This window comes from Xiphophorus hellerii, chromosome 8 (genome assembly GCF_003331165.1).
Source record: "Xiphophorus hellerii strain 12219 chromosome 8, Xiphophorus_hellerii-4.1, whole genome shotgun sequence".
NCBI classification, from domain to species: domain Eukaryota; kingdom Metazoa; phylum Chordata; class Actinopteri; order Cyprinodontiformes; family Poeciliidae; genus Xiphophorus; species Xiphophorus hellerii.
This window is the reverse complement of record NC_045679.1, coordinates 13,637,857-13,664,997: the sequence shown is the minus strand read 5'-3', so window position 1 is coordinate 13,664,997 and position 27,141 is coordinate 13,637,857. Positions and strand designations below refer to the sequence as shown.

Below are 27,141 nucleotides of genomic sequence, written 5' to 3'. Positions count from 1 at the left end.
CCATCCATCCTCCAGGCATCTCTGACTACCTTTCCTGTGAGTGGTAAAGACGAGCATCCTCACAGGTAATGCTGCCACCACCAGGGTCATGTGCAGTGTCAGCTCTGCACAAAAAGCTTCAGCTTCAGTCCTCAAGGGCCGGTGTCCTGTCAGTCTTAGATGTGTTTGTGTTCCAACACAGCTGATTCAAATGATCCAACTACCTCCTCAGCATGCCAAACATCCGCAGAGTTCTGCATATCAAACCATCACTATATTTAGGTGTGTTAGCTATAAATCTCTACAGCTCCTCCAAAGTCATCATGGAGTCTTTTACCCTGTGCACAATGTCAGGTGCACAGGGGGGACCTGACATTGTCCCCCCTGTGCAATGTCACAGGGGGGACATTGCACAGCTCATCAGACTAATTTATGCTGCAATTACTCAGGATTTTATCTATTAGTATCAGAGTAAAGGGGAGTAAATGCAAATCTGTCACAACGGTCAGATTTTTATTTGCAAGATCATCTATATTATTCCTTTAATTTCATAATCATGACTTTGTACAAGTAGGGGGACAAGAGAAAATGCAAAAAAAATGGAAATAAGAGTACTTTTGTAAGGATATGTATTTTTTGTACATTACAAAAAAAAGTTCTTAATTCACCGTACTATACTGGCAGCTGTGGTTGCCGTATATGGTACAATTCTGGCAACCACAGCTGCAGGTATTTTACCGTAAAGTATAGACATTTCTTTTCCAGTGTACTATTAAGAGGAGGATGCATAACATCAGTCACTTTAAGCTGACGTCAAACAGGGGGGGGTGTTTCTTAGAGCACTTCAGCAGGAAGGGAGTTTCTTGCAGGAGACGCAAGGGCTTTGCTAGACAAGTGTGTAGTTGTGAATTTTCTGCCTATTGTTTTTTCAGTGACACCATCGCTGCTTCCTGTATCATAAATCTAAATACACACATAGCTATAAGCTAGCAGCAGCAGCACCACCACTCTTAATGTTCATTAAAATCTACTTCCACAGAAACACAGCTGACCAACATATAAAATAATAGGATGTACTGCTACATTTGCCTGCAACCATTGCAAACACAACTCTGTACACAGCTGCTCTGCCAGGCCATTGTCTTGCAGAGGAAGCAATGAGTTTAAGAGGTAGAACCTTGTCTTAAATTGAGGATCAACATGTGATGAAGAGGGTTGTTTGGAGCACACACCAGGATGGAATGATGAAGGTGAAAAGGGAAGAGGAAAGGAACAAATTGTTACTAGAAAAAACAGTTCAAGTTTTGAACTAAAGCTACTTCACATATTATTGATGTAAGTGCAGCTTAATGCCAAATTTTAGTCTCTCCTTTCTTTCTGCAGCTTTCCCAGGCAAATTACAGCCATTTGACTTCTCAAGGGAAATGTTTTAGGCTTAATAAAGAGCAGTAAACTCTCCTTATGCATATGCTCACAGATATTTTCTCAGTTAAAAATGTTTTATTTAATAATTTAAGTATCCTGAATTTGATCTATTCATTGTATGAAGATGCAGCTATTGTAAAAAGCCAAGTTGGAATTTAATCACAGAGAATCCAGGCAGAATTTCCCCCCATTGAATAAATGAACCCAAACAAAAGGTTGAATTTGTTCTAATGTCTTGGTGTGGTAGATCCCACATTTGATTCCCCACAAAACATTGTTTTTCCAGTTTATGTTGGTTAAGATTACTGTCCATGATGATGATTCAAATCACATCGTAGCGCTCTGACTGAGTTGATCCGAAACAACCCACAGGTGAAGGAGAACAGAACTGAAACATAGAATGTGTCTATCACATCTATTATCATCAGGTTGGTAGTTTTTTTAAGTAAAAAAAATAATTAACTGTGACTAAATGAATTTGTCAGAGTTTGAGATTTTTGTAGAGAATGGAGGAGCAAGAATCTCAGATTGCTCTGCCATTTTCAAAAAACGTAGAAGTTGCTCCACTTACTCCATTGCTTATGATATTGCTAAAAGTTACTTGGAAGGAAGTTTCATGGTGCCATGTTGAAATTTATTCTTTTACAAATGTGTGTAGAAGCGATATGCATATGTATACACCTGTGGCCGTGGAGGTGAAGGGAACGCCTGAGTTTCATATTTTGGAAAATTGTTGTTTTTTTTCAAAGTTGATATCTTCAACTTCTTTAAATAGGTATTATTATTTTGAATTCTGAATAAAGGAATGGGGTTTGTATAGAGACACATGGGTGACTTCATGGCTCATTGTCTTTGGTTACCGAAGGCAGACTCCCATGTTCTAAAGACCTCTTGGTCTGAAGGTATCCATCTGGGTCTTTGCTTAAATTACATTTGAAATCTTATATCAATCAAATATCAAATGGGTCCAATCTGTTTATTTAGAGATACCATTAAGAAGAAACTCCTTGAATGTCAATATATATTTAACAGAGCTCAATAATTTGTCCTAATGTATGTAAAAAGGCACGCAGATGATGCGTGTCAGGGTCTGATGACTTTATAATAGTGTCTGCCTACCGGATTGAGCTGGCTGGCAAAGAGCCACTTAACTGATTAAAGCCACCACATCAATCTATGTGTGTATAAACATGGGAGTGATTGATACATTACTTATGTTGCCATAAAGAGTTAACAGCTACCATATTGATGTGAGCAGCATGAAACAAAGGATTTGTCCGATTTAAGGATGTCATATTTTTGTAAGAAGTGTTACTGCGTTATTAGGAAGGGAAACAACACTCCTTTTATCTCAGCGGAAGCACAATCTATCTTGTGACCACAACATCTGCATACAAAGTCTTCCTGTGTAAGCAACATACTACTGCGCAGCTTCTGATTTTTGTTTTTTTTACTCATTAAACTGTTTATTTTTAAGGGCAAATATGCTTTGCTTCTAAAAATGATTCATGTGGGAAATAAAAAAAGAAAAGCAAAAGTTCAAAATAATGGTGATCCAAAATCACTAACCAGATTATTCACGGGTTTTGATAGAAACTATATTTCAATATGGCAAGTAATTTACTTGTAGATGTAGTAAAGTAGTAGAAAACCAACAGAACCAACCGTCATCACATGCAGGTATCACACAGGCTGTACTTTTTTAAGGACAAAGGCAGCAAATGTTGTACATGCAAGCTTAAGTGCATTCTTTCTAAAATCTGATTAAAATGACTTATTTGGGACATGAGAAGACATTTTCTCAAAAGCTTTAAAATGGAAACCAAAATTTGTCTGTCTGCATGTTTAACCAGGTGGTTAGCAGCACAGGCGGACCTCAGGGGGCTGTACTCTCACCATTTCCTTTCACTCTACACCCCCTCAGACCTCCAAGATAAGTATTTTAGAAATGGTCAAGCAGAGTACAGAGAGCTGGTGGTAACGAGTGACAACAAAAAATGTTTTAAGTATTGAAATTGATCATACTTAATATAAAAATATAATTAAGCAGCATTCTCAATTGTTATGTTTATTGATCCATTGGTCTTTTTTATTCCCTTCTTGACGTTCTACCTCAATAATTGTGTTTGATCCAGTTTAAGGAAACTCCATCATACCAAGCAACATGGATCAAGAATTTATCTTTGCATTTTAGTATTGTATCTGTGAAACAAACAATTCCGTTTTCAACTGTGAGAACTGAGACAACCTTTGTGTGGGTGATCTTGCACAAGACTGTCGTAGATTTTTCTGAAACCATGTTGTACACCCTTGTTTTAGTTTATCACTAAAACCACAAATGTAAGCAATTCCTCTTTCTGCTTTCACTAAACCGACATAATTGATTTGACATGTCTGTGTCAAATTATCCTGTAGCACCTCTCCCATTTCTGCTTCGATGCATATCTCTGCAATGCTTGTTCAACTGGACTCCACACGCGCAGAGACTCCCTGTCTCCAAATGATTGGAATAACACTATTACTCCTGCCATCATCACGTCAAAACTTTTTTCAGTGTCAGTCTGTCTCACGCAGTGCCGATGACCAGACCCACAGCTGTCAAAATTGTGCAAATAAAAGAAAATAATAAATTTTGCCATGAAAAGACTCTCCGGGATGCATAAAGGGGAAGGGAGGAGCCTCTGCAAAGGAAGGTGAATTCCAGGCAAGTCAAATACTGGGAATTTTCGCTGGGAAGCCTCCTTTCCCAGTTTAAAACAACAAATCTTTTTTGTTATTGCTCTTAAGAGGTGTGAGCGGTATGCCAACACCGATGCGCCTCTCTGGGCTTGAATAGTAAGAAAGTCTGTGCGGCTCTGTGCAACCGCGGCAAGCTGAACGCCCTGCTCATGCAGACACCTTGACACGCACCTGCCAGCTCCACCAATGCAGCTTCTGCACATGTGCACGAGACACAGAGGGAGCAGCCGAGAATGCTTTGCAGCTTTGTGGGTGGCAGAGGAGAGGGATCACTGGATCTGACAGGAGCTATTTGACTAATCCAAAACAACAGCTGTAAGGTAGGGGTGAGGAGGAGACAGGGGGCAGGAGAGGGTGGAGGTGGAGGTGGAAATGGAGGTGGGCTGTCAGTTGAGGGGGTTTGGGGAAAAGGGAAGCGCAATATTAAAATTAATTCCTCATGTAAGCCCTGGGGTGGAAGAAAACCTAAACTGCAAAAAAAGAAAAAAAGTAAAAGTTGGACATCACAAAATAAGCATGTAGGGTGAGTTCATGTAAAATCAGCTCTATAGACGGAAGAAATGACACGTCTGAACCCCACAATAACTTGGGGTTGCATCCATTAACCTCTCTACAGGGGGCTGGATCCGCACACACACACTATGACCCAGGTGAGAATGATTACACACACACCATCCTCATGTATGCACTGGCCTTCATTACACATCTGGTTGAATTTTGTGGGAGGAAGCTACAATTGGGTGGTCCTCGCGCCTCTAACATGTCTGCCTGTTAACAGGCCGGGCCGCTTCCCTATGCCATCTTTATATCTTTACTTTTCAACATTTCGGCTCGGCACAGTGCAATAAATGTCACCACTCAAGGTTGGATTAGCAGAAGATACTCAGAAATGTAGAGGTTTTTTGTGCGTTTTTCTTTTACTGTCAAACACAACTCCAACTAGAATTAAAAGCTGATATACATTAAAAATGCCATAAGCACAAAAAATTAACAAAACCTGCAACTACTAGTCACTGAAAATAGAGGTCTACATCATTAAAGGAAAGCATGAAGATACTGATGTTTTTGTAAAGCTAGCCCTATTAATTACCAACATAGGAAGCTAAATTCAGATTAACATGCCAACTCCAGAATTTTCCATTTGGAAGACCAAGTGTTTTCATCAGTTTCTCATAATGCCCTTTATTTTACAATGCACCAGTCCCTCCAGCAGCATATAACCACCGTATCTCACTGTACTTCGGGATGTGTTCTGAAAACAATGAGAAAGCGGGTTTGATGACCTGACTGCCGAAATGTTATTGATTTTAGACAAAATCGTAAACGGCAGCAATTGAGCAGCAAACACCATTCTGTTCCCTATCTCCAGTAAATGTAAATTAAGTGATTTTTTAGATAAGCTGCACATTCTGTGTAAAATGCATGCTTACCTACCTGCCATTCATGGCAGATACTAGGCATCAGGCAAAGAGCAGGGTGCAGTTTGACATAGAAAAGGAAACATAAAATTCCTACCTAACATATTCTGAACTTGACTCCACATCTAAGTGCATGCAAAGTTAGATGATTTGTGATGACCAATCTTATGAGAAATACATACATCTTAACGTAATCCCTGAGGATGTGTGAAAACATGCAGTGTGTTTTTTCTGTGCTGGTTTGATGTCTGTGGCATGTTTCCTTCTGGTTGGAAGTCATCCATTAGTTTGTGTCCAAAACTACTGGATTTACACAACTGGCATTGCCAACAAACAGCAGACAGATTAAAAATATCTTCAGCAGACTCAAAAAAGGAGCAGATGAGTCAGTAATGAACCATGTATCAGTTAATTTCATTCACAAACCTGAGTTACAAAATGTACAAAAATTGCTTCGTCAAGTTAATTTAATCACTTACAATGCAACTTTATCTTGAATGTAAAAAATAAACATTTTTAATTTTTTTTTAATTTCTGCATGTAATGTACAGAGCTCTGAGACATGGAAGCATTAGGCTTCAGTGTCAACAATTTGTAATTTTTTTTATCTTGCTACTTGCTGTTTTTTAAATGTCAGGCTAGTTTTAATAAGAGCAAAGACATTTGTTGTTTAGTTCCAACAGAAATCCTGAGCAAAGTTTCTGAGCAAAAATGTGGTTTTGGGAAATGAAACATTAGTTATATTCTTAAAGATGACGAGTTATGGCGTGGTCATCTTCAACCAGACTAAAGCTACTCAGCTTCCTCAGTAATTACTGTTTTCTCAGTAATCGGATATATGAACTGGAAACACAAATATACTATGAAAGAGACACTACAATAAAGTCATAGACAAGTTTTAATTTTAAACACTATTTTTATAATTAAAACAATGTATTGACATAACTACAATAGACATAATGCTAAAACAAATAGTAAAACTCCCACACACACCAATTTACATTACATGTGGAGGATATGACGTGAATCACTCTTTAAAGTCACTTTTGAAACTTTAAACATGCCTTCATGTCTGATTGGGTCTCAGCTCTTCTGTAACCTTTACTGATGCGCTCTATGTGTGTGTGTGTGTGTGTGTGTGTGTGTGCACGTGACTCATGACTTTATTGTGGACATAAGTAGCAACAGATGCTGCTGTGACCTCAGAGACTTCCTGGAAACACAAATTTGTCAAAATGAAGCAGCAGAAAGAGACAATAGCAATTCAGGTAAGTGCAACATGGGGCAGACGTACGCTTACACACACACGCATAAAGGACACACTCATCCCTCGCACTAACTGAACAAATTAGGACAGCAGTCTACAGCTTTGACAAAATTTTGCCCTCAGTCCAGCAAAATAAAACCCGTCTAGAGCTTTTGAAAGCGACAACTTTAATTTCTGGTACATATCTAATGCAGAAAATTTGTGGCCATTTTTTAAATACCAGCATTTTATTTCTTTCTCTTTCGATTTTAAAGTAGAAAAAAAAAACATAAACTTTTTGCAAGAAAAGGATGGGCACATTTTCTTGAATCAGATGCTGTTATTTGTCCAAAATTATGTTGAAAAAGCTCTAGTTTTCAAACTAATAACAAGAAAGACTGATCTAAAATTATTGCTCATAGCCTTAGTAATTTTGTAGCAGCAATTAAGTGCAATTATTCGTTTAAAAAACTGATAAACTACGAAAATCGGCACCTACATTTAAAACATTGTTTGTTTGTTTTTTATAATCGTTTGCCAAAGTTATTGCGAGTCATTATGAAAGGTCCAAAGAGAAACATGTAACTTTTTAGCTCCTCTTTTGCAAACCCCTGAACAATAATTAAGCTTGCATAATATGATTGCACATATTGATACAAAATAAAAAGAAATATTTACTGAATAACTTTGGGTTTACTGTTAGAACACATGCTATTTACCTAGAATGAGTCCAAAGTACAAAAATCTGACTTTCTCAATGAAATGCTGATTCTTTATTGAAAAAGTTAAAACAACAGATTAAGCAACGCCAGTGTGGCCACAAAAATCTGAAAAAGCAAAAACAAATTTTGCATAAGATGAAATAGACTGTAGCCAGACCAAAAATCCTCACAGCTGGTCTTTCCTCTTGAGTCATTGAAATCATAGGCTACAGCAAATTATTTTAGCTTTTGATATAGAGCAATTTCCTCCTGACGTAATCGCAGAACATTTAAAATACCAACTTGTAGAAAAGGCCCTGTTCTGACTGTATTTTGGCATATTCTCCATCTATTTTAGCGATAAGTGCGCATGATTTGAAGTGTGATTTACCGACCCAGTACCTCACAGAGAATTATGCTGCCCTCTCATCCATCTTTACTCTCTTTTTTTCTCCGACACCGGAAACAATCACACTATCTCACTGACGAACAAGCAACCTGAGCGCATGATATCACCTCTTTTAGGAAAACAAGAAGGAAACGCGTGCCAGTGCTCTCACATGCGATCAATTATTTGACGCTGAACTCAATGGGGGGAGAATTTTCAGCCATTAGCCCTTTAGTGCAGGGATCACACTGAGGGTAATAGTGACTAAACACTGAACAAACACATTTGGCTAATAGGTCATTCAAACCTGAAGTGGGCCTGTTGATTGGCTGGAAAGTTGCTGTAAGTACACGCATTAGCAACACTTTCAGTCTGAAGAGCTCAAATGATTCTAAAAATATATTTTATTCTGAGATAGAACAGGTAGAAAGGATATTTAGCAGAAAGTATCAACGATTTAGTGTAATAATTTCCAGAATAACGTGCAAATCTACCACCTTTCTTGGAAGTCCTGGTAAAGGTGTATGAAAAGTCTTCAAATTAACGAGTATTTTACTGTCGTATAATAATCTAAGAAAATCTGAATAAATATAAATAATTTAAATACATCTATTCTGCAAAAATGAATAAATTGTGAATGACATCTGAAACAGTGTAATATAAATTTGAAGCATTTCAAATTTTTTGGCCACCATTTAACTTGTTTTATTTTTAATATTTTGATGTGTAACTGTGTAAATATAATGTGAAAAATGGCATTTCGTTTAGCAACTCTTCCAAATCAGAAAGACAAGAAAACAGGTGATTTAAAAAGTCAGGAAATTGGTCAAAGAAGCCATGTCTATCTTGGCACCCGGCTGCAAGAAAGTAAGGTAAACTGATTGTTTTGTGTGTGAGAGATTATGCTTCAGCAATAAAATAAATGTTAAAAGCCACCCACACACCTTGAGGCAATGCAAGGGCACAGTGGAAAACAACTACTTCCGTAATTACTGAGGACTGAAAGTTCACCCTCTAATTCCAGCACCTTTAACCTCAAAGAGCGATCGAGCCACTCACCAGAAAACCATGACCTCAAGTTCACTGCGGCTCTACTTCAACGGTTGTTCTCATTTTTGATACATTTGCAGTGTAATTCACAATTAGGAGGTTTGGAGTATTGACAGCAGCAGCCTCACCATGCGACTCAACTTGTTTGTTTTCACTGTAGAAATACATTAACAGAGCGGGAACCAAAATGGACGTTTCCTCACTCTTCCCATTGCTTGGGCGTGTTTTGAACCCCGCCCTCTGTCCTCTCCGCCTTCTGTTTATCCTTCTGGTGATGCAGACCGGGCCCCAGAGCCCAGAGGCCAGTCATGTTCTCAGGGAAACAGCAACTCTCCATAGAGCTGATATCAAAATAGTTTAAAATGTGAATTGTCTGATAGTTCCCAGTGTGTGCAGAGGGAGCCAAACACTTCGAGCTTCCCCCTGCCAGTAGAATGTAAACATAGACGGGCAGAGAGAGAGAGAGAGTTTGTGAACCTGTTGGGTTCTGGAAACACAAAACAGCCTGGCCCGGTCTGCTTGCCTTAGTTGGTTTGTGCCAAGGTTCCCAAATTTTGTTTCTTTTTTCCCGTTGCTGTTGTTTTTGCACAATAATCCGAGAGAGTTCGAGGGGGAAAACTGTCAAGGTTAGAATAGTGAGTCTTTAGCAGACTTTAGTGGTCTGTTATTTACACATTTAAAAGCTGAACAGAACAGTGAATCTAAAGTTTCACATTCCGCTTTGAGACATCATTAAATAATAGTTTTACAATCAAGTTGCCTTAAGGGGTATCATGTGCTTTTTATTAAAGCCAATAAACTTTCCTTCATTTCCGTTGGGTGGCCTTCAGTGTATATTTTAATGGAAGAAAAATATGTGACAGTCCCTATGAGGGTCATGTCCATGATGCATTATAAGCACATTTGCAGGCCATTAAAATGTGTTTAAGTATTCTTAGAAAGTCTTCACAAATGTTCCTAATGGTACTTAATGGAATGTAAAGAATGGAAAAATTTTATTTTGGAAGTATAAATTATAAATATGAGAATATAGCCAATCCAGATCTCTTAACATTTCATTATAAGTTCAACATACAGCTCAATGAGAGCTCCAGTATAAATATTATAAATTAGTTGCACATGGAAAAATCTCAAAACTTTCCAACAAAATTAATGAAAATTCCAGCAATATACACAATTGTAAATTGTAAATGAAAGAAGTATTGAAAATAAATAATAAATAAATAACAATAATAATAATAATAATAATAATAATAATAATTGCATTGGTCCTAAACAGCAATAATGTTATATAGAGTAGCATAATCTAGCTATATAGTCATGCATTTATCTATGCCTCAGTTTCAGGCATTTACAGCTGAACAAAATTGTACATATTAGAAAAAAATTATAATATGTATATAAACATTTTTGCCTGCTTTATAAATTTATGTTATATTTACATTGTGTTAAGTGCAAATAATTACTTTTTTTAAGGGTTATGAATAGCATTAGAGTATGTTATAGATATAGCCCCCTATAAACTTCTGAAAGGTTTTTGTTATTAGGTATAATTTGCCGCAAGAAACAATTCTTTGCTATAGTTTTCCAACAGAGATCTTTAGAGATTTTGCTTATCATCCTCACTATTTTGGTGAAAATACAAACTTTTATTCAGTTCTTTGAAACTTCTTAGTTTTTGCTCTGAGTGTAGATATGAGACATTGAGGTGAGCAGCTATGTTCTGTTGGCATTTCTTTACTAATGAAGAGTAGCACAGATCTGCCTTCCTGGCATGTTGTTCTGTTTTCTATTTTGCAGAATAAGTGAGCAACTTTCCCTTCAAAGTTTGACTCTGTGGAAGCAGGCAGTATCACCTTAAAAAATTAAAGAAAGCATTTAAAAAAATTCATGTGAAATACCTCACATTTTAATTAGTGAAAGGTTAAGGTGTTTGAAAGGTTAGGTATCAAAGATGCTTTTTAAAAACTAGCTTTTCCCCTTAATGAAAGAGTTAAAAGGTTTGAATTTTGAAAATGTTTCTATTATGCTTGTACAAAGAATTTTTTCACATATCATTACCAGACATGCCAAAAATTGCAATATCTGATTGCAAATACAAATGTAGTTTTTCATAAAAATTCAGCAGGACATCTCTCTACCATCAAAGCTTCATGTAGCTTTGTAAAACTGAACGACCAAGCACACATGAAATGTCTGCTGCTTTGTTTGGGTAATATCTGTATCAGTACTTGCCAAAAGTTAATTGCAGGAATCTAGAGATTTCTCCTAACATTTGCATGGCCACTCAGAGCATATTAAAGTTATTAGAAATGATTACTTCCTATAGGTTACGAAGGGCAAACTGAAAACCTTAAGAAACAGACTGAAAATATAAGAAAACACCTCAGTTTCCGTTCAAGCAGGAAAACCATGTGAGGAAAATGAAATAAAGGCAGCTGAGTAAAATCTCATTGTCATTTTTCAAACCTTTGTTGATAATAGCGCTAGACTTTTAATCTTTAACCTCTATTAAATGTGGAAAGTTAAATTCTGTTCTTAACCTATTAGCTTAAAGAATGCTGGAAGAATATATTTATCACCTTCTTTTAATCTAAAATAAAGATAATTTTAAAGTATCTCTACTTATCTCTACTTACTTCTTCAGACCTCACACACACAATAGTTCTTTATTAGTGTTTTCATTATCCTTCCAAAATCTTGCAAGGTACTTAGAAATGCATAAAATCTTGTGTGCAAGGTGCCATTAATAATATGTATTTGTATAGGATTAATTGCAAATAAAAGAAAACACTGAAAACAAAAGAAAGTTTTCCATGAGTGTGTTTTTATATGAAGCATTTGTGGGCTTTGCCTGAACGCACACTGGAACTTTCCAACCTTTCTTTTCCTTCTTATTTATTTTTTTGTCTCTGTTGTTTTCTCAGGATTGCAATGCATCACTTGACATTACCCAAGCAGGTTTGAGCAGCGGCGCATCAGCTGAAAGCAATTTTGTCCAGAGCGCAGCTGCCAGGCGGATAAGACTTTCCTTCTTTCGTTTACTTTGAAATGCTCCTTTTTTTCTTCAACATCCAAAATACACAAGGCAGCCAAATTGCTGACATGTGTGCGAGAGGGGCAGCGAGACTTCTGCATTCTTTCATGCCCCACTATGCAAAACTCCACATTGTTTATTTAAAGAACACTGAACACTTTAGCACTATTAAGAAACATGTCATATGGTAAACTAAAGGTTTCCTCTCAGGAAAAATTCCTGTCAGTTTATTTTTCTGTAGTATAAAGTTATTTTAGTTTTGACTCACAAACTGACTACATTCACAATTAAGAATCAGTGTAGTAACATGGTGTAGCGAAAGACGCCAACAGACAAGGTAAACCTGAAAATGCTGTGTGTTTATTTTGGTGGTAAAAACAAAAAACTCCTGGGTGAAAAGAAAGGACTTTGATTCTTGGTATAAAAACTTCTAACACATATGATCATATTTACTTAAAGAACAAAAAATTAGCTACATAGCAATTTCAATCCAATGCAAAGAGAAAGTATTTGCCTCCTTACAGATATCCCAACTTATGTTTTTTTGTTACAATTAAATATTTTGAATTCTCAAACAAGTTGTAATATTATGCTAAGACAGCAATAATTAATAAAAAATAACTATTTTAAGTAATACAATTATTTACCTAAAAATGGAATAGTCTTTCCAAACCAACCTGAAACCAACCGAAAACAGAAATTGTCTCAAACTGGGAGCAAATTTCTTGGTTCTGCCATTTACAGCAAGTCAAGCAGCAAAGAAGTCCCAGATCTTTACATTGCCATTGTCACATTTGATGGCTGGTTTGATGTTCTTGTATTAAAATGGCTATGTAGTTTTATGCCAGACATCCCAACAAGGTCCACTTTTGTCTTATTATTCCACACAATATTTTTCCTGTTATCTTGGGGGTCATCAAGATCAGTTTAGGGGTAATGCTAGCTGGACATTTGCCTTTGTTTCGTCTGCAGTGTGTTTTGACTTAGAACTCTCAATTGTCTTAATATTGAATCATGAGCACTAATCTTAACACAGGTAACAGAGGCCAGCAATTATTTGGATGTTGTGCTGGAGTTCTTCTTTGATCTCCTGGATCAGTCATCGATTAATATCAAATACTGGTTGGTTCACCGTTGTGGGTGTTGGCTCTCACTGCAGTTTGCTGGAGCACAAATCCTTAAATATTTAACTCTTCCAAACCGATAGAGTTTCTATACATCAAGGCAAGATGTGTTGCTTTTGAGATGTTTTAGCCTACTTCATGTTATCAGACAGGTTCCATTTACATAATGTCTTGGTTTTACAAGTCTGGCATTAACCAAACCTGGTTGTGCCTTGTGAAGTTGCACCAACAACACATTGGTAATTACAATTGATTCATGATTTAATAAGCAGGAATCAGACACCTTCATACTGGGCTAGGGTGGGTGTGATAGCTTCATTTTTCCTTAACAAATGAAAACAATTATTTGAAAACTGCTTTTTATATTTACTCAGCTTTCCTGTGTGTGGCAACTTGATAATGATCTTACAAAAAACAACAAAATCAGAAATTTGTAAGCGGAAAGGTCTTTTAATGAAACAATAGGAAATTGCAGAAAGTTAAGGATAAGTGATTTTAGCACAAAAATAACATTAGCAAGCAAGCATTAGCTAGGACACTATATCAGGATGGATATAACATGGAGCTATATGACGACTTAAATTGAGTACAATGAAATGTGGCTTTCCATTTTCTATTTAAGAAACTGCAAACATTTAAGGTCTGGCAAAGTCATACTTTTAATTCATACAATTTTAAAGATGACAAGTGAATACTGGGCTTTGACACACTGTGACACAAGTGGAAAACGGAGCACAAGACAGCAGGATGTGAGGCCCGACAGAGTCTATAATAGGAAAAACCTGACATCTGAACTCGGGACAATTGTCAGAGGTTGTATTATGTGGCATTGCATACTAGGTGGTGTATGGGAGGCGGCCAGAGAGGGAGGAAAAGTATTGTGAGTGATAGCCCACCAGGGCATCAGAGCAGACTCGGCGCTGGAAGCAGTTAATTTACCTTGACATGCGTAGGAAACCCAAAACTTTCTGAGCTCCGTGTCACATAGGAACCACCCAGAGGAGACCTGCCACAGCCGTGCAGCCCCTGCCGCTGCGCGTCCTTTCTAACTAGCTCTGTTTAGATGAACACACAGTGGAAGAATGCTGCAGTATACCTAGCAGAAACCACAAGCACAACAGGATAAGGGGCAATGTGAACTTCCCAGGGGATTCCATGGGAATAAGACAGCCAGCAGGGTTATAAGTGCTGTACGTCAGCTGATGTGTATCTTTGTGTGTCTGAGTGCACACAACATTATCCCTGTCTCGTCACTTTGATGCTATGATACTGTCAGAAAGCAGTCAATAATAAGAGCTGACGAGGGGGAAGTTCCTCCGAAATGATTTTGACTTATGGGTGGGATTTTAAGTTTTACAGTGGTCATTGAAATCATTCATCTGTTTAAAATGTATTAAACTGCATATGCATGAAAAGAAAATCTGCGAATTAAATTCATCTGGAGATGCGGGTTATTGTCAAGGTTGGACTTCACAGGCAGTGGTTACAAGGAGCAAAAGACATGGTTTGTCCTCCTAAATAAAGCATGGACTTCACCAGGGATGAAACATTTATATCTAGAAATTCCTGTTTTCCTCTAAGAACATAATTTACGTTATTACTTCAAGCACCTTATAAACTTGTCATCATGTCTTGCTATATTTGGGACATTTTTTTCTGTATTTTGGGTTTGCTAATATTTGCTTTGAAAACTGCGTTCATATGGCTTTTACCATAACGGTTCATGTCCTATTGTTGAGTGTCTTGTTTATGTTTCTCTTCTGTCATGGCAGCATGCCACCATTACATTACTTATATGTTTATTTTTCTTTCAACAAAAAAAAATCTCTTAATGCTCTCTGTGTTCCCTGTGCTAATTAGTTAACATATTTGTAGATTTACAGCTCTCTGCACCCCCCCTGTTGTTGCCACCAGCCTGTATTCCTTCCATAATTTATTGTTTTGGATTTTCCCCAGTCTATTTTTTTGTATGTTTTTTCCTCATTTAAAAAAAAAAAATAAAAATTTATTTTTTACCTGCCTACAAAATTCTGGACTACGTAAATGGTAACCTTTCAGAACCTTTTGTTAATTTTTTACAGTTTTACAAATTAACACTGAATATCCCAGATGACTTGCGCTTCTAAAATAAATGTGAACTGAGGTCAGGACATTGTGGTAAGAGTTTACCAGGTGGGATAGCTGGGAATTTCTCAACGGTATTTTCCCTTTCCCTCAAGGCCGAGATGAACAACACTCAGACTGAACATTGAGTGCCATAAAATGCCAAAAGAAACAATTATCTATTTAGTCAAGATCAAAATTTCTACATGTTGAATATTTCTCTCTTGCAACAATGCTTTTTGGCAATAAATTGTATTCTATTGGGAAAGCCTGTTTATTTTTTCTTTGTTTGGTACCACATTTGCATGGAAAAGGCATTTTGGGGTTGAGCAGCAAAGTTGAAAATGTGGGTTGCAGCCATGTAAAACTTGCAAAATCATCTCTGCCAATGCCAAACAACTTATTCTGCTACTGACTTCTGTTTGGTCTCGCTTGTTGATCAGAGGATTGATGTTTTAAGAAAAAGATATATTGGCAATATACTACGCATAACAAGCCTGGAGCCTCCTCTTTTTGCAGGTCACCAGCAATAGTCACCCACCGCTGTAGGACGGCATTTGTCACAAGTCAGCCAATTAGATTGTGTTGATCATTCTGACAAAAACAGAACCTAAAGTGATCCAACACATGTTCAGTAGGATTGAGGTCAGGAATGAAGGCAGACTATTGCATCCTCTCCACTCTATAAGTGAAAGCATCAATATTTCTTGAGGATGGAAACTCATCCCTAGGAATGGAGAGATGAGATTATAGAATCAGGGAGATTTTGCCCCACAGCATCATGCTACTTCCACCAAACCTTTCATCAGCTAACTCTCAAACTAAACTCTGCTATGCCACTCACACATTAATTTTCTTTACAAATATGGTACCATTTAAATGGAAATTAACTGGATTTCTATTGCATAAGATATACTGACAAAAATCCTTCATACAACAAAGAAATAATCGCAGTTATTTTCTTGTGATCGGTTTGATACATTATGACGTAATTTCATCTGTGCTCATTCCTGTCCTCTAGTCTCTGCTCAATGAAAAAACAAGAAGTAATTCTGCTTTAAATTATTAGAACAAAGAAGATTTGGTATTTAGCCATTGTGCTTCTAGATTGGTATTTTGTGTATTAACCAACAGATCTACATATCCAATTCAGTCGTTGAAAGGCCTAGCCGCATAAAAAACAGTGTGAGAAAATAAAAACTATAAAAAGTTAAGTCTTTACAACACATTTAAAATTATGAGCATGTGCCACACAGACTGTATTTAATCACTGTACATATTAAGCAACGTGGATACTGTTTGTTGGAGAAGTGGAAGAAAGTCCCTCATAGTGAAGTGAACATGTAAATAAATCAAGGTATTGCTTGCAAATAGGGTTTTTCTTTTCAAAGAAACTTGTTGCATTTGCTTCAAGTTGTTTTGTGTGTGTGTGTTCAAATATTATCTTAAAGATTTTTACCCCCAGCGTGTATCCCCTAAGACCTTACAATGACATATGACTCCTCTCTGGTGTTAACTCTGCTAACTCACAAAGAGTTCCTGTGCTTTCCAACAGTAGAATATCTATAAACAATCCTCTACATGTGCCACAGACAAAACACACTTCAGATTGTTTTCCCTTTATTTTTGTTTGTGTGGTTCAGTAGAGGGAGGTTCCATCCCACTGCATGTCTACAGTATGGTTTATGAGTGAGATCTGCACAAATACAAAGAAATACTGAGAGACAACATTGAGATTTTTAAAATACTTTCTTCAAATCTTATAGTTTACACAATTTTTCTTAATATTTGGCACAATTGCCTTTTAAACTGTAGGACTTGTGTAATTGAGTCAGGTTTGTATGCTGCTCCTTGCTTGTACTGTTTTAGCTCTGTCTAAAATGTTCTATGAGACTGATATCAATGAGTTGTGATGGTCTCTCTAAAACTGTTTTTTTTTTTTTTTTTGCTGCTGCTGCTGCTGCTTGTTTCTTATGGTCCTCACGCCTTTTTGTGACTGATTTGGTAGTATTGTAGGTGCTAGTCTCTATTTTACCTATCTTTTTATGTAGTGTATACACATTTTCTTTCAACTACAAATTATGAAAAAAAAAACATTTTGTTGAATGCACTGAATGCAATTCCCCAAAAAACACTGTCACATCGGTTATGGGAAGTGTCTTGACTTTTTGTCTAATGCAAGTCAACAGAAAGTTTACTTTAGGAGTATTTTAGTCTCCACATGGAGAACAGGAAGGGACAATTAGCATATAAACAATCAATAATACAAAGGAAAAAATGAGTCAAGGATGGATATGGATATACACTTAGTCAGGATTTAATCTGCTTGGCTGAGAACAGGAAGAGCAAGAAAGGGGAGGGTTTTTTTGGAAAGAGAGAGGAGAGAGAGAAAAAAAGTATAGGATGTTGGCATGCAAGGAGAGGCAGTCTGCGGTAGACTTGTAAATAGCCGGAGGGACAGAGGGATGGAGGAATAGAGCTATCAGCGGAGAAGTGATGAAGGTCTGGGATCTGGCCAAGATAAACACACACCAGCCCAAAAGGAGCAGCAGCAACACACACTCACATACATTTCAGAACTTTCCTACACATAAAAATGCAACATATAAGGCTGCAAGCACTTTATATCCATCATACACCTACTTGTACTCAAGCACACATACACACCTGCAGAAAAATAAACAGTGTTCTATATGGATCACCAACCACAGCTTCTTGAGTGTTAAGCTGTGTGACAACAGGCTGGGCTGTCATTTTGACATCTCTTTTCATCACATGCTACATTAGTCCATTTGCTCAGATACCACAGAATAAACATGTAGAGAAAAGAAATGGTTGGAGTTTTATTTTTAAACACATGAAATAAACAAAGTTGAGTCCTCTGAAAATCCCTCTTGGCAGGGTCATTTCAAAAGTTTCTAATTATCATTAAATTCTCTACTTGAAAAAGCGGTGTCCTGCAGATTTAATCGTGGATGCAAGAAAGATTCCTGCCACTGCTTTTAATGTGTATGCTGGTCTTTTTTTTCTTTTCCCCACTGCTTTTGTGCAACTCTGTATGACTGAGCCGGGATGTTACGGTGTGCGTGTGACCAAGCTTCATTGGTGAGCCATGAAGCGAAGGCTCTCCTGCACTGTCTTGCCTTCAGCTAACACACACCTCGACTGAGACCTTAGAAGTTGCTAAATGTTATCTTAAGAGTGGCATTCAGAGGCAAAACTGCAGCGTGAAAGAGCAGCTGTGAAGCGTGCCGAGCTGGAATGCAGAACACAAGCCATGGTCATCACTCTGTCACCATCCTGATTTGGAGGACCAGTGCAAATCAGCTCAGTTTCGGCTAAAACTGTGTGCATGTCATTGTCGTAAAGCAGATACCTGAAAAAAAGAAGCCAAGATTACCTAAAGCAACTGTGAGGACTACTTAAAAAGCAGTTCAAATTATTTTCATTGACGTGTCAAAGGCTGCTTCTTAAAGCAACTCAGCTTAGGCTACATACAGGCTTTGTGGTTTTGATGACTTAGTATTTGAACTGTTCCTTGTCTGGACTAAAATAATTATGCAAGCGACTGCAATTAGATGCAAGAATTGGGCCTGCAAGTTTGAGTTTGTGAAGGATTTTCTCTAATCCACACAGGGTTATACATGTTTACACACACACTCAAATATATGCAGTCATATGGAACAATGTGGACACCTTACAACATCCTGTGTGTTTTCTGACGTACTTTACAGACATTAAATTTCAGTTTTAACAATAGGCCAAGCTGAAGATTAAATATACATCAATAAGCAATACAACTAAAGACCTTTAACTTTTTCTGTAAAATGTAACTAAAAGAAATGCATTTTTTTAGTAAGGAATGGATTAGGATATTTTTACATTTTTTTCAAGCTTAAAATGGTTAAAGTTAGACTTTGGTATAGTTGATTAGGTGGACATTAGAACATTGTTTCTCTGCATTTTTAAAAACTGTAGACTGTAGCATCACATGAGTCTGATGAGGAATTAAAGACACTTAAAATCAATCACAATCACAGTTTGATTGTCCTCCATCAGGACAATCATCAGTACAGGTGGGTTTTTTTAGAAATTTTCTGAACAAATGTATATTCTCAATATTATTGAAAATCTTCTCCTGATTGTCCATCAGGAGGACAATCAAAACAACTGAACTCATGCCTAGTACAGTTGTTCATCCTGAAAGCAGACTGCAAGATGCTAAAAGAAGACTCAGCAGGTGCTTGCAGCTCTTGATATAAAGGTTGATTCATGTACAATCAGAAAGAAACTGTTCAAGTGTAACTTTCATGTAAACATTTTCTGTGCAAGAAAATCATAAAGTCCAGACTGAATTTTGCTGGGGAAAAAAACATAGACAAAGTCCAGCATCTCTGGAATAATGTTCTTTGGACATTTGAGTCTAAAAGGAAAATAATTGGACACCAGAGGCAATTGCATGTTTGGTGTAAATAAAATACAGCATTCCAGGGGCACAAACTCACACCAGCAGAGTTCAAATTTGCAGAGTTTTAAAAAAGCTTTAACCACAGCAGAACTGGACTAACTAACCATTACCACGAGTTCCACCCTGAATCAGAGAGAAATGTGAAATCATTTGTGAAGAAATTAAAGCTGAACAGTAACTGGAGCCTGCTACATGATTAGGATCTATCAAAACATATAGGTGAATCCGCCAAGGATTCGCTTGGAATTAAAAAAATGGAAAGTCACCGGTCAAGTTGAAGCCCGGATCTTCATCTCATTGATTTGTTGTGGAGTGATTTAAAATAGTCTGAACATGAAATAAACCCCTCAAACATCTCATGGTTACAAGAGGAGTAGGGAATGCTTTCCCTAGACCAGTGTCATCTGGTAGATGGAGCTTTTCTGTACTCCTGTTTCCTGTAGAAGCTTAATCTTTTGAAGCTCTCAGATTAGTAATCCCCTTAAGTGCTGGTTGGGGATGCAGTGGTGGTACTTGTGACCTGGTGGGCATGTGCTTTATGCGCCAACCTGCATAGTAGTTCAAAGCCAACCTGTGCAACATGAGGAGGGGGGGGGGATAATGGGACACATGAAAGTAACACTCACCAGTGTGTAGTGTCTAAAGATCAGAGCCCAGTAGGAAGAAGGGAGCGCCAACATAAACAAATCAAAAGCTCCTACATTTCAGAGTTTGTCTAGTGAAATATGCCCACATATTGTTGGTTCTTAAAAGTCCTGATGCAACAGATGTGGACATTTCAAGGTAGTGTTTCAGACAAATAAGCAAGCTGAAAATGTCTGATGTGAAGGTGTTTTTTTTAGAAATTTTCTGAACAAATGTACATTCTCAATATTATTGAAAAAAAATCTTCTCTGGGTTTCTGGTTAACAGATGAACATTTCAAACATTCATTCTGCAAGACAACAGAGATATTGACACATGAACAAGCCAGGCTGCTTCAGTGTTTTAACGCGTCAGTCTCCGAGGCGGGTTGTAGCTTTAAAAGAAATTTGTATTGTATTTCTTTCCTGTGCCAGAGCCCCCTTCCTGTGGCGGTCCTGTGTCAAACACTGATGACCTCCCGCTTCCTGCAAGTCGCATGGAGACGGGCCTGCCACGAGCCCCGGGCCTCACCGCCGGCCCCTGAACAACCTCTGAGCCCCTACTCTTTATCTATCATCAATCTGTTTTGAAATTGTTCCTGACTTTTACTCTCAGCTTTCTTTCAGTTTAGTAGTTTCATTATTTTCTATCATTCTTCACCTGTATATCCTCCTCTTTATTGCTTTCCTCCCCTTTTTTTCTGTTTGCCACTTCTTGCCAGTAACACCCCCTTCTCCTTACCGCTTCCCTCTGTCCACACCTCTGTTCCCCTCTGCATCCCTTCTCTCTTTGTCTGTCTGTCCAGGTCAGAAGAGGGTCTGTCAGACATTTCCTGTGCAAGCTGCAGATCTAGACCACACCTTGCGAGGGGATTTCTGCAACTGCTGTCACCAACACCTCGTTTGTAAACTTGATGAAATACTACCTGCATTGAAAAAAAATAAAACAGTACACACTCACATAGGAGCCATTGGAAATTTATGTTGACTTTTCTCTGCTGAACATGGAATGTATTCATGATAAAGAGAAAGTTGTGGTATAAAAATGTGGTTATTTCACCTTACCTGTGGATCAATGCAGCTCCTCCACAGGTCTTATGGGTTACTGCTGAAAAACTGTTTAAATTGATATTAAATTACACAAGTCTAGACTACTAAGTGAGTGATCTGAAGGCAGTAAGTTAAAATCGAAGGGAATCAAAGTAAAGACAAGTAGAGACAAATGACTCCATCCATTATGTGGTGCCTACCTCTATCAGTCATCAGACAAGAGGAGGGGTACACCTTGGAAAACCTGCACACCTTCCTTGGATGTTTTATTTTTAAATGCTTTTACAAATCAATTAAATATTTTTTGTCATTATTTTGTAAAACTGAGTTTTTATTTTGACATTAAAAGGGTTTTTCTGAAAATGTTTCTGTCAAAAAAAGCCACATTTTGTTGATCCTGATTGATTTGTTAAAGCATTAAAAGGGTAAACCATCCGAGGGGGTGAATACTTTTTAATAGACACTGTGTGTTCCTTTACTTGAACTCAGTTTCTGTCATACGTGAGCGCCTGTGTGTGAGAGTTGGCACGGCCCCACATGTTCCACAGGCCAGCGCGTCTTTGACTTGGCCTCACTTCTCCTTGGATCCGAGGTCACCGAAGTGTGTTTGTGCACACGTGCCGTCGGCAATAACATACCTTTGCTGTGAATCTGTGCACACTGCCCCTCTGGTCTTCTTCCAGTCCAGGTCAGAGGCAGGAAGAGCGCCGAGAGAAAGGGAGGAAGCAGAAGCCTCTTTCTCGCTGGCTGCAGGTACTGACCCTGAGCTTTGACCTTTAACTTCAGCTTGAATCTTTCTGGCAAAACACAGCTCTACAATTACAACTCTAAATACCTGATGCTACGGTTACAGAAAGTTTAATATGGGTCATGTGAGTAACAAGTAATAAGCAAGACACAAAAAACTCATTAAATTCCAGAAATATAATTTAAATCTTTATTTAAACAACAATGTTGTTTTGACACATTTGACAAACCTTGTTGTTTTTGTTCACTCATTACATTTACAGAAATGTTTCAGAAAGCTGCATGAACTGATTTATTTTGTTCTGCCAATCATCTGTTTTTCTTTCCTTCATCAAACTGTTTGACAAAGACGATACGGTGCTGCTTTTAAAAAGGCTGTACAGACATGAGTCCTGTCCAAATCCAACCACATCCACAGAAAAAGGTGTAAAACGCTCACACCTGAGTGATTTAAACCACTTGATATCATCATCATCATCATCATCATCATTACATGGATGCTCATAGCTAGCCTCACTGTTTTTGGACAGAAACCATGACTTTGGAGGGTAATAAATTGGGGTTTTTTTTCTCCTGGTGCCATTTCACCAGGTCCAGAAAAATAACCTGCTGCCATGTTTGGCAGGCTCCAGGTTGCCTTCGATGGCCGGGTTGGGCTCAGGACGTGGTCTAGAGTGGTAGGGGTTCTCTGGGAGAGGCCGCGAGGTTGACACTTTGGTTACCTGTCAGAAAGCAAATGGGAAAAAAAAAAATTCAAAGGTTTATTAGATGTTCATTGCAGAAGCAATCATGTCTTTATGAACAGGTCACCATTATCACAGTATAACAAAGTTTTAAAATTAGAAAAGATTTTTCTATCACTTATAAGAAAAGCTAATTTGTTTGTTTAAAAATATTAACATGGTTTGGTAATCTACAAGCAGCTTTGTACTGTTTACTAAATGGCCTGGTGCTGGCTGGCTGCCAGTTACAGAGTCCAAATAATTAACCAGGAAAGTCAATTTATACTCAGTAACACTCTCTGTGCTGCTCTATGAAGAGCAAAATGGCAAAACAGGTTTAACATATTGCAAAATTACCAAATGTACATAATAGAACAACATGTAGATGGTGTTGATTAGATTTATCATAAATATCTATATCAAAATTAGAGTAAAAATTAATGTCAGACACAATGTGTCTGTTCATTAAAAGCAATTAGATCATATAATACGTTTTAGTAATACCATCAGATGTTGAAACAGTGTCAATTTTACTCAAGGTTATCAGATGGTGAACATTTTGTGTTGGGGTGCGTAATAATCAGCACAAATAAAGAATCACAGTACGTTCGTCTGTCTCACCTTAGATAGATCTCCCAGGTCAGGTCTCACCCAGCCCAACTTATCAAGGACACAGCTGTCAAAAGCTTGCTGCTGTTTGCGGCAGTGACGTAGTTCTGTCAGGTTGGTGTAATCCAAGCAGGTCCAGTACTCCGTGAAGGACTCAGCACAGTTTCCCTTGATTTGTCTGAGATGTATACAGACATGCAATTATAATTCAATCTACTGCTAAGTGTGACTCACAATTGTCAGCAAAGAAAAAAGTTTATTTTCTGGTTTTCAGAGATGATGTTTGTCACCTAGAAAAACATCAAAGCAACAGACAAGTGGCATACTGCTGTAAAACTGGAGACATTTTTCTTTAAAAACTAGATATATTGTTCAGAAACGTCCAAATAGGTCGGACCAATTTTATTGTTGTAGATATTGTCAAAATTACAGTATTTTTTCAGACTTGGAAAATGCTGACTCCCATATAAGATGACAAATAATAAACACATGAAAAAAAGACCCATAGTTATATGGTTACAGCTTTTGGGACTACCTTTTACACAATGGAAACCAACTGTTGACATCAAAATGTGTCTCAGAAAACATAAAGTAAACAAATGTTCAACCAAAATTTTGAAGTTGGTAAATTTACTTTTATAAAAACTATTTTTTATAACTCATTATCAAGGTGTAAAATGTCTTATCGCCATATGTACAGAAATGTGGAACTACTTTCAAATTTAAAGACAGCTGCTATATAAACAGCATTAAACTTTGCCCTTCTCAACAAGTCAATCTGCCACATTATAAAAAAAACACCATATAAACTGTTTGAGGTTGAATTTCTAAAATATTTCATAAAACATGAACCTTACATCATCAATCCTCCCTCCATTCAACTTAAAATCTCACCAGCTTTTTCTCCTACTGTTGTTCAGCACTAGTTTTAGTTACAAACCTCTACAGCCCATAATAAATTGCAAAGCCTAATTGCAGAACAAGACACAAAACCTGAAACTTTTTAAATCTTCAATCTATATAACAGCTTTGAAGTCCATAAAAACAACTATCTAGGACGAACATTTGCAACTTCAGACCACATTTTCTTCCCACATGTCCATCACTGAGTAAGAAACATACAAACTCTGACCACAAACCTCTTATGACCAGAGTTTCATATGGACTCCTAAGGTCTGCACTGTGTTGGCTCCAGCATTCAGCCACATCTTTAATCACTCTCTGAGCATAGGACCTAGGATCCATTTTGCAGATGACAGCAGGCATGCAATTTTTAAATCTGAAAATGTAATTATTCTTCACAATCAACACAGTGTTGAATTCTCTCAAATATAATAAGAATTTTTCCTCTGAAAAGGCAAAGAAAATTGTTACACACTTATTTTTTACCCTTAAATATGAACCATGAACTCAAGAAACCAGTTAGTCAACTAATCTTTCTAAATGTCATCTTTCATAGATTTTGGGTAAATGCGCCAGGCACTGTTTCCATTCTTATGAACTAGGTACCAAAAACATAAAATGCTGAATAAGTAAAGTTACCTGAAGAAGTTAAGTGCACATTCATTGACCTTCCTCCCTTCTTGTAAACACTTTCTTGGGTCTTTCTCCTCCCAGCGACAGAGCATAAACTCTTTATTGGGTTTGTCACACTGGGAGCCATAATGGTGTGCAGCAGCCTTCAGAACTGCAGATGAGACGTTTACCTAAAGCAAAAAAGAATGACAAAACATTGAGGGGTTCAGAAAAAAACAACCAAAAAAAAAAGGTCAAAATAATTCCTTTTTTTAGCCCCTTCATGCAGCCTAAAATTTTTGCTCCTGAATGAGAGATGAATAAACAAAGGTGTGTCGATTAAAGGCTGATCTAGAATTTAGGGAATGTGCCATTTTAATAGTTTCGTCCTTGTAATATTATTCATTTACATTCTTGTTCAAGGAGAAAAGTTAATTTTAAGAAAAAGACAATGCAAAAAATTATGCGATCTATGTTTTAAGAAAATCTATGTTCCCCACAATCATCTCAAACGTTTTTCCCACAGACGTTTAACTAACAAAGCAGTGGATTAATCTGTCAACTATTTGATCCCAGATATTTTTCTTCTTCACTAAAATAGTTACTGGATTAGTTGACATGTAAAACACATAGCAAATAAAACACCACCACTGTTAGTGTGTGCTTTAACGGGAAATGTAAAGTTAATATGTTTAAGATGTTTTTGAATGTGTATCTTCCTTGCTCTCAGTTACTTCCTGAAAACATGAAAGATTAAATTAAATTATGCAGTGCATGGGTTTTATTTGCTTTCTTAGAATTTAAAATGATACTGTTTTTTTTTCTTTTTTTTATACTCCACCTTCCCCCTTTCATTTTCTAAATTATAAAACTATACTGACAAATGTTTTAGGGTGCAAATCACATCATAGCGTTGTCATATTGTGCACTGGTCTTTTTTCCCTAAACTTTTGTGAGCAGGAAAAGGATAGGTGTTCAGAAAGTCTCTTCAAATGCTCTTACAGTCGATTATAGGAGTATATTAAGAGAAAAGTTCCATTTTCACTTTTTTATACACTATCCTTTGCAGCTAAAATATTTGTAGAAACAAACAACTATGAAACTTCACAAATCCTACTGCAATCAAAGAGTATTTGTCATATGCATTTTTCTGAAGGTGGTACACAACTTTGTATCTGTAAATGTATAAATAAACTTTCATTCTTAGCGAAGGCTTGAGTAAACTGCAAAAACACAGACAAAATAAAGACAAGACAGGCATATGCTAAAACAATGAAGTAAAAAACTTGCTCGCAATTGTTAAATAATTCTGCACAAGATCTGTCATATTAATAAAAGTAACAGATTTGCTGCATTAATAATGGTTTTATATATGTGAATACGACAAATATCGTCAAGTGTTTCGTAAATTGAACAACTACTGAAATACAGAAAGCTTCCAGTTTATCTCAGTGTTGACAATGACCTGAACTACTGACAGCGATGACCTGAATTTCAAGGACAGATTTTTTTTTTGGCTAAAACGAAGCCACCTGAATTGCAAATCCAATTCAACGAAGGATGTAAAGTAGTTTCTATAAAGTCATTGTTACTTAATAAGAAGCAGAATGTGAAATATGACTTGTTTGTCGTGCCGCAAACCAACGTTATCGTTCCTTCAGAAGGACATACGTACATTTTAGAGTTTTTACTTTGGACGTGCACACAGTAATTTCATTTATACATAATTCATCTTGCAATCCTTGTAACTGACTTTCACCGATATGACTTCAATGGGACAGCTTTAGCAGTTAGCCTGTTAGCTTGCTAGTTGGCTACCATGCCTTCTCTTAGTAACAGTAACCACTGCTTACCTCATCCACTTTCAGGTCCTGCAGAGTCGGTACTTCCAGTGTTGTCGGCATGGCCAACTGCTGGTTTTCTAATTCAGGCGACTAAAATCAAACACGGCCGAGAAAACCATTCAACGTCCTCCTCGTCTGTTTCAGGGACGAGAACGACAAGGCCGCAGAGAGGAAGGTCAGCTTACGTCGTCGTCATCCTGATGACGCAGTCACGTACGAGCTACGTGTAAATCTTAAATGATTTAAAGAAATTATTTGAAATAACTTATTTACGAAAAATTAAAAACAAGTCATCGTTTCGCTTGGCATTTGTTTTATTTTTACTCTTTTGAGCAGTTGGCTAAGCAAAGCGT

The 27,141-nt window shown here is 37.3% G+C and overlaps 1 protein-coding gene across 1 annotated transcript; it reads right to left on the bottom strand.

Moving 5' to 3' along the window:
* Nucleotides 1-22,660: 22,660 nt before the first annotated feature.
* On the bottom strand, nucleotides 22,661-27,002 carry ndufa8 (NADH:ubiquinone oxidoreductase subunit A8). Its single transcript, XM_032570838.1, has 4 exons — nucleotides 26,798-27,002; nucleotides 24,972-25,135; nucleotides 23,442-23,607; nucleotides 22,661-22,820 (listed from the first exon to the last, which is right to left on the bottom strand). Exons 1-4 carry the CDS (start codon nucleotides 26,846-26,848, stop codon nucleotides 22,683-22,685), a joined length of 519 nt encoding a protein of 172 aa, XP_032426729.1. The 5' UTR covers nucleotides 26,849-27,002; the 3' UTR covers nucleotides 22,661-22,682.
* Between the last annotated feature and the right edge of the window lie 139 nt (nucleotides 27,003-27,141).

What these genes read in the sequence shown, in the direction of transcription:
- ndufa8 (XM_032570838.1), bottom strand. Translation starts at nt 26,848, where the DNA reads ATGCCGACAACACTGGAAGTACCGACTCTGCAGGACCTGAAAGTGGAT. An exon ending in TGTGCACTTAACTTCTTCAG is followed by an intron (nt 23,608 to 24,971) that starts GTAACTTTACTT and finishes TATACATCTCAG; the next exon opens with ACAAATCAAGGGAAACTGTG. An exon ending in ACCTGGGAGATCTATCTAAG is followed by an intron (nt 22,821 to 23,441) that starts GTGAGACAGACG and finishes GCTTTCTGACAG; the next exon opens with GTAACCAAAGTGTCAACCTC.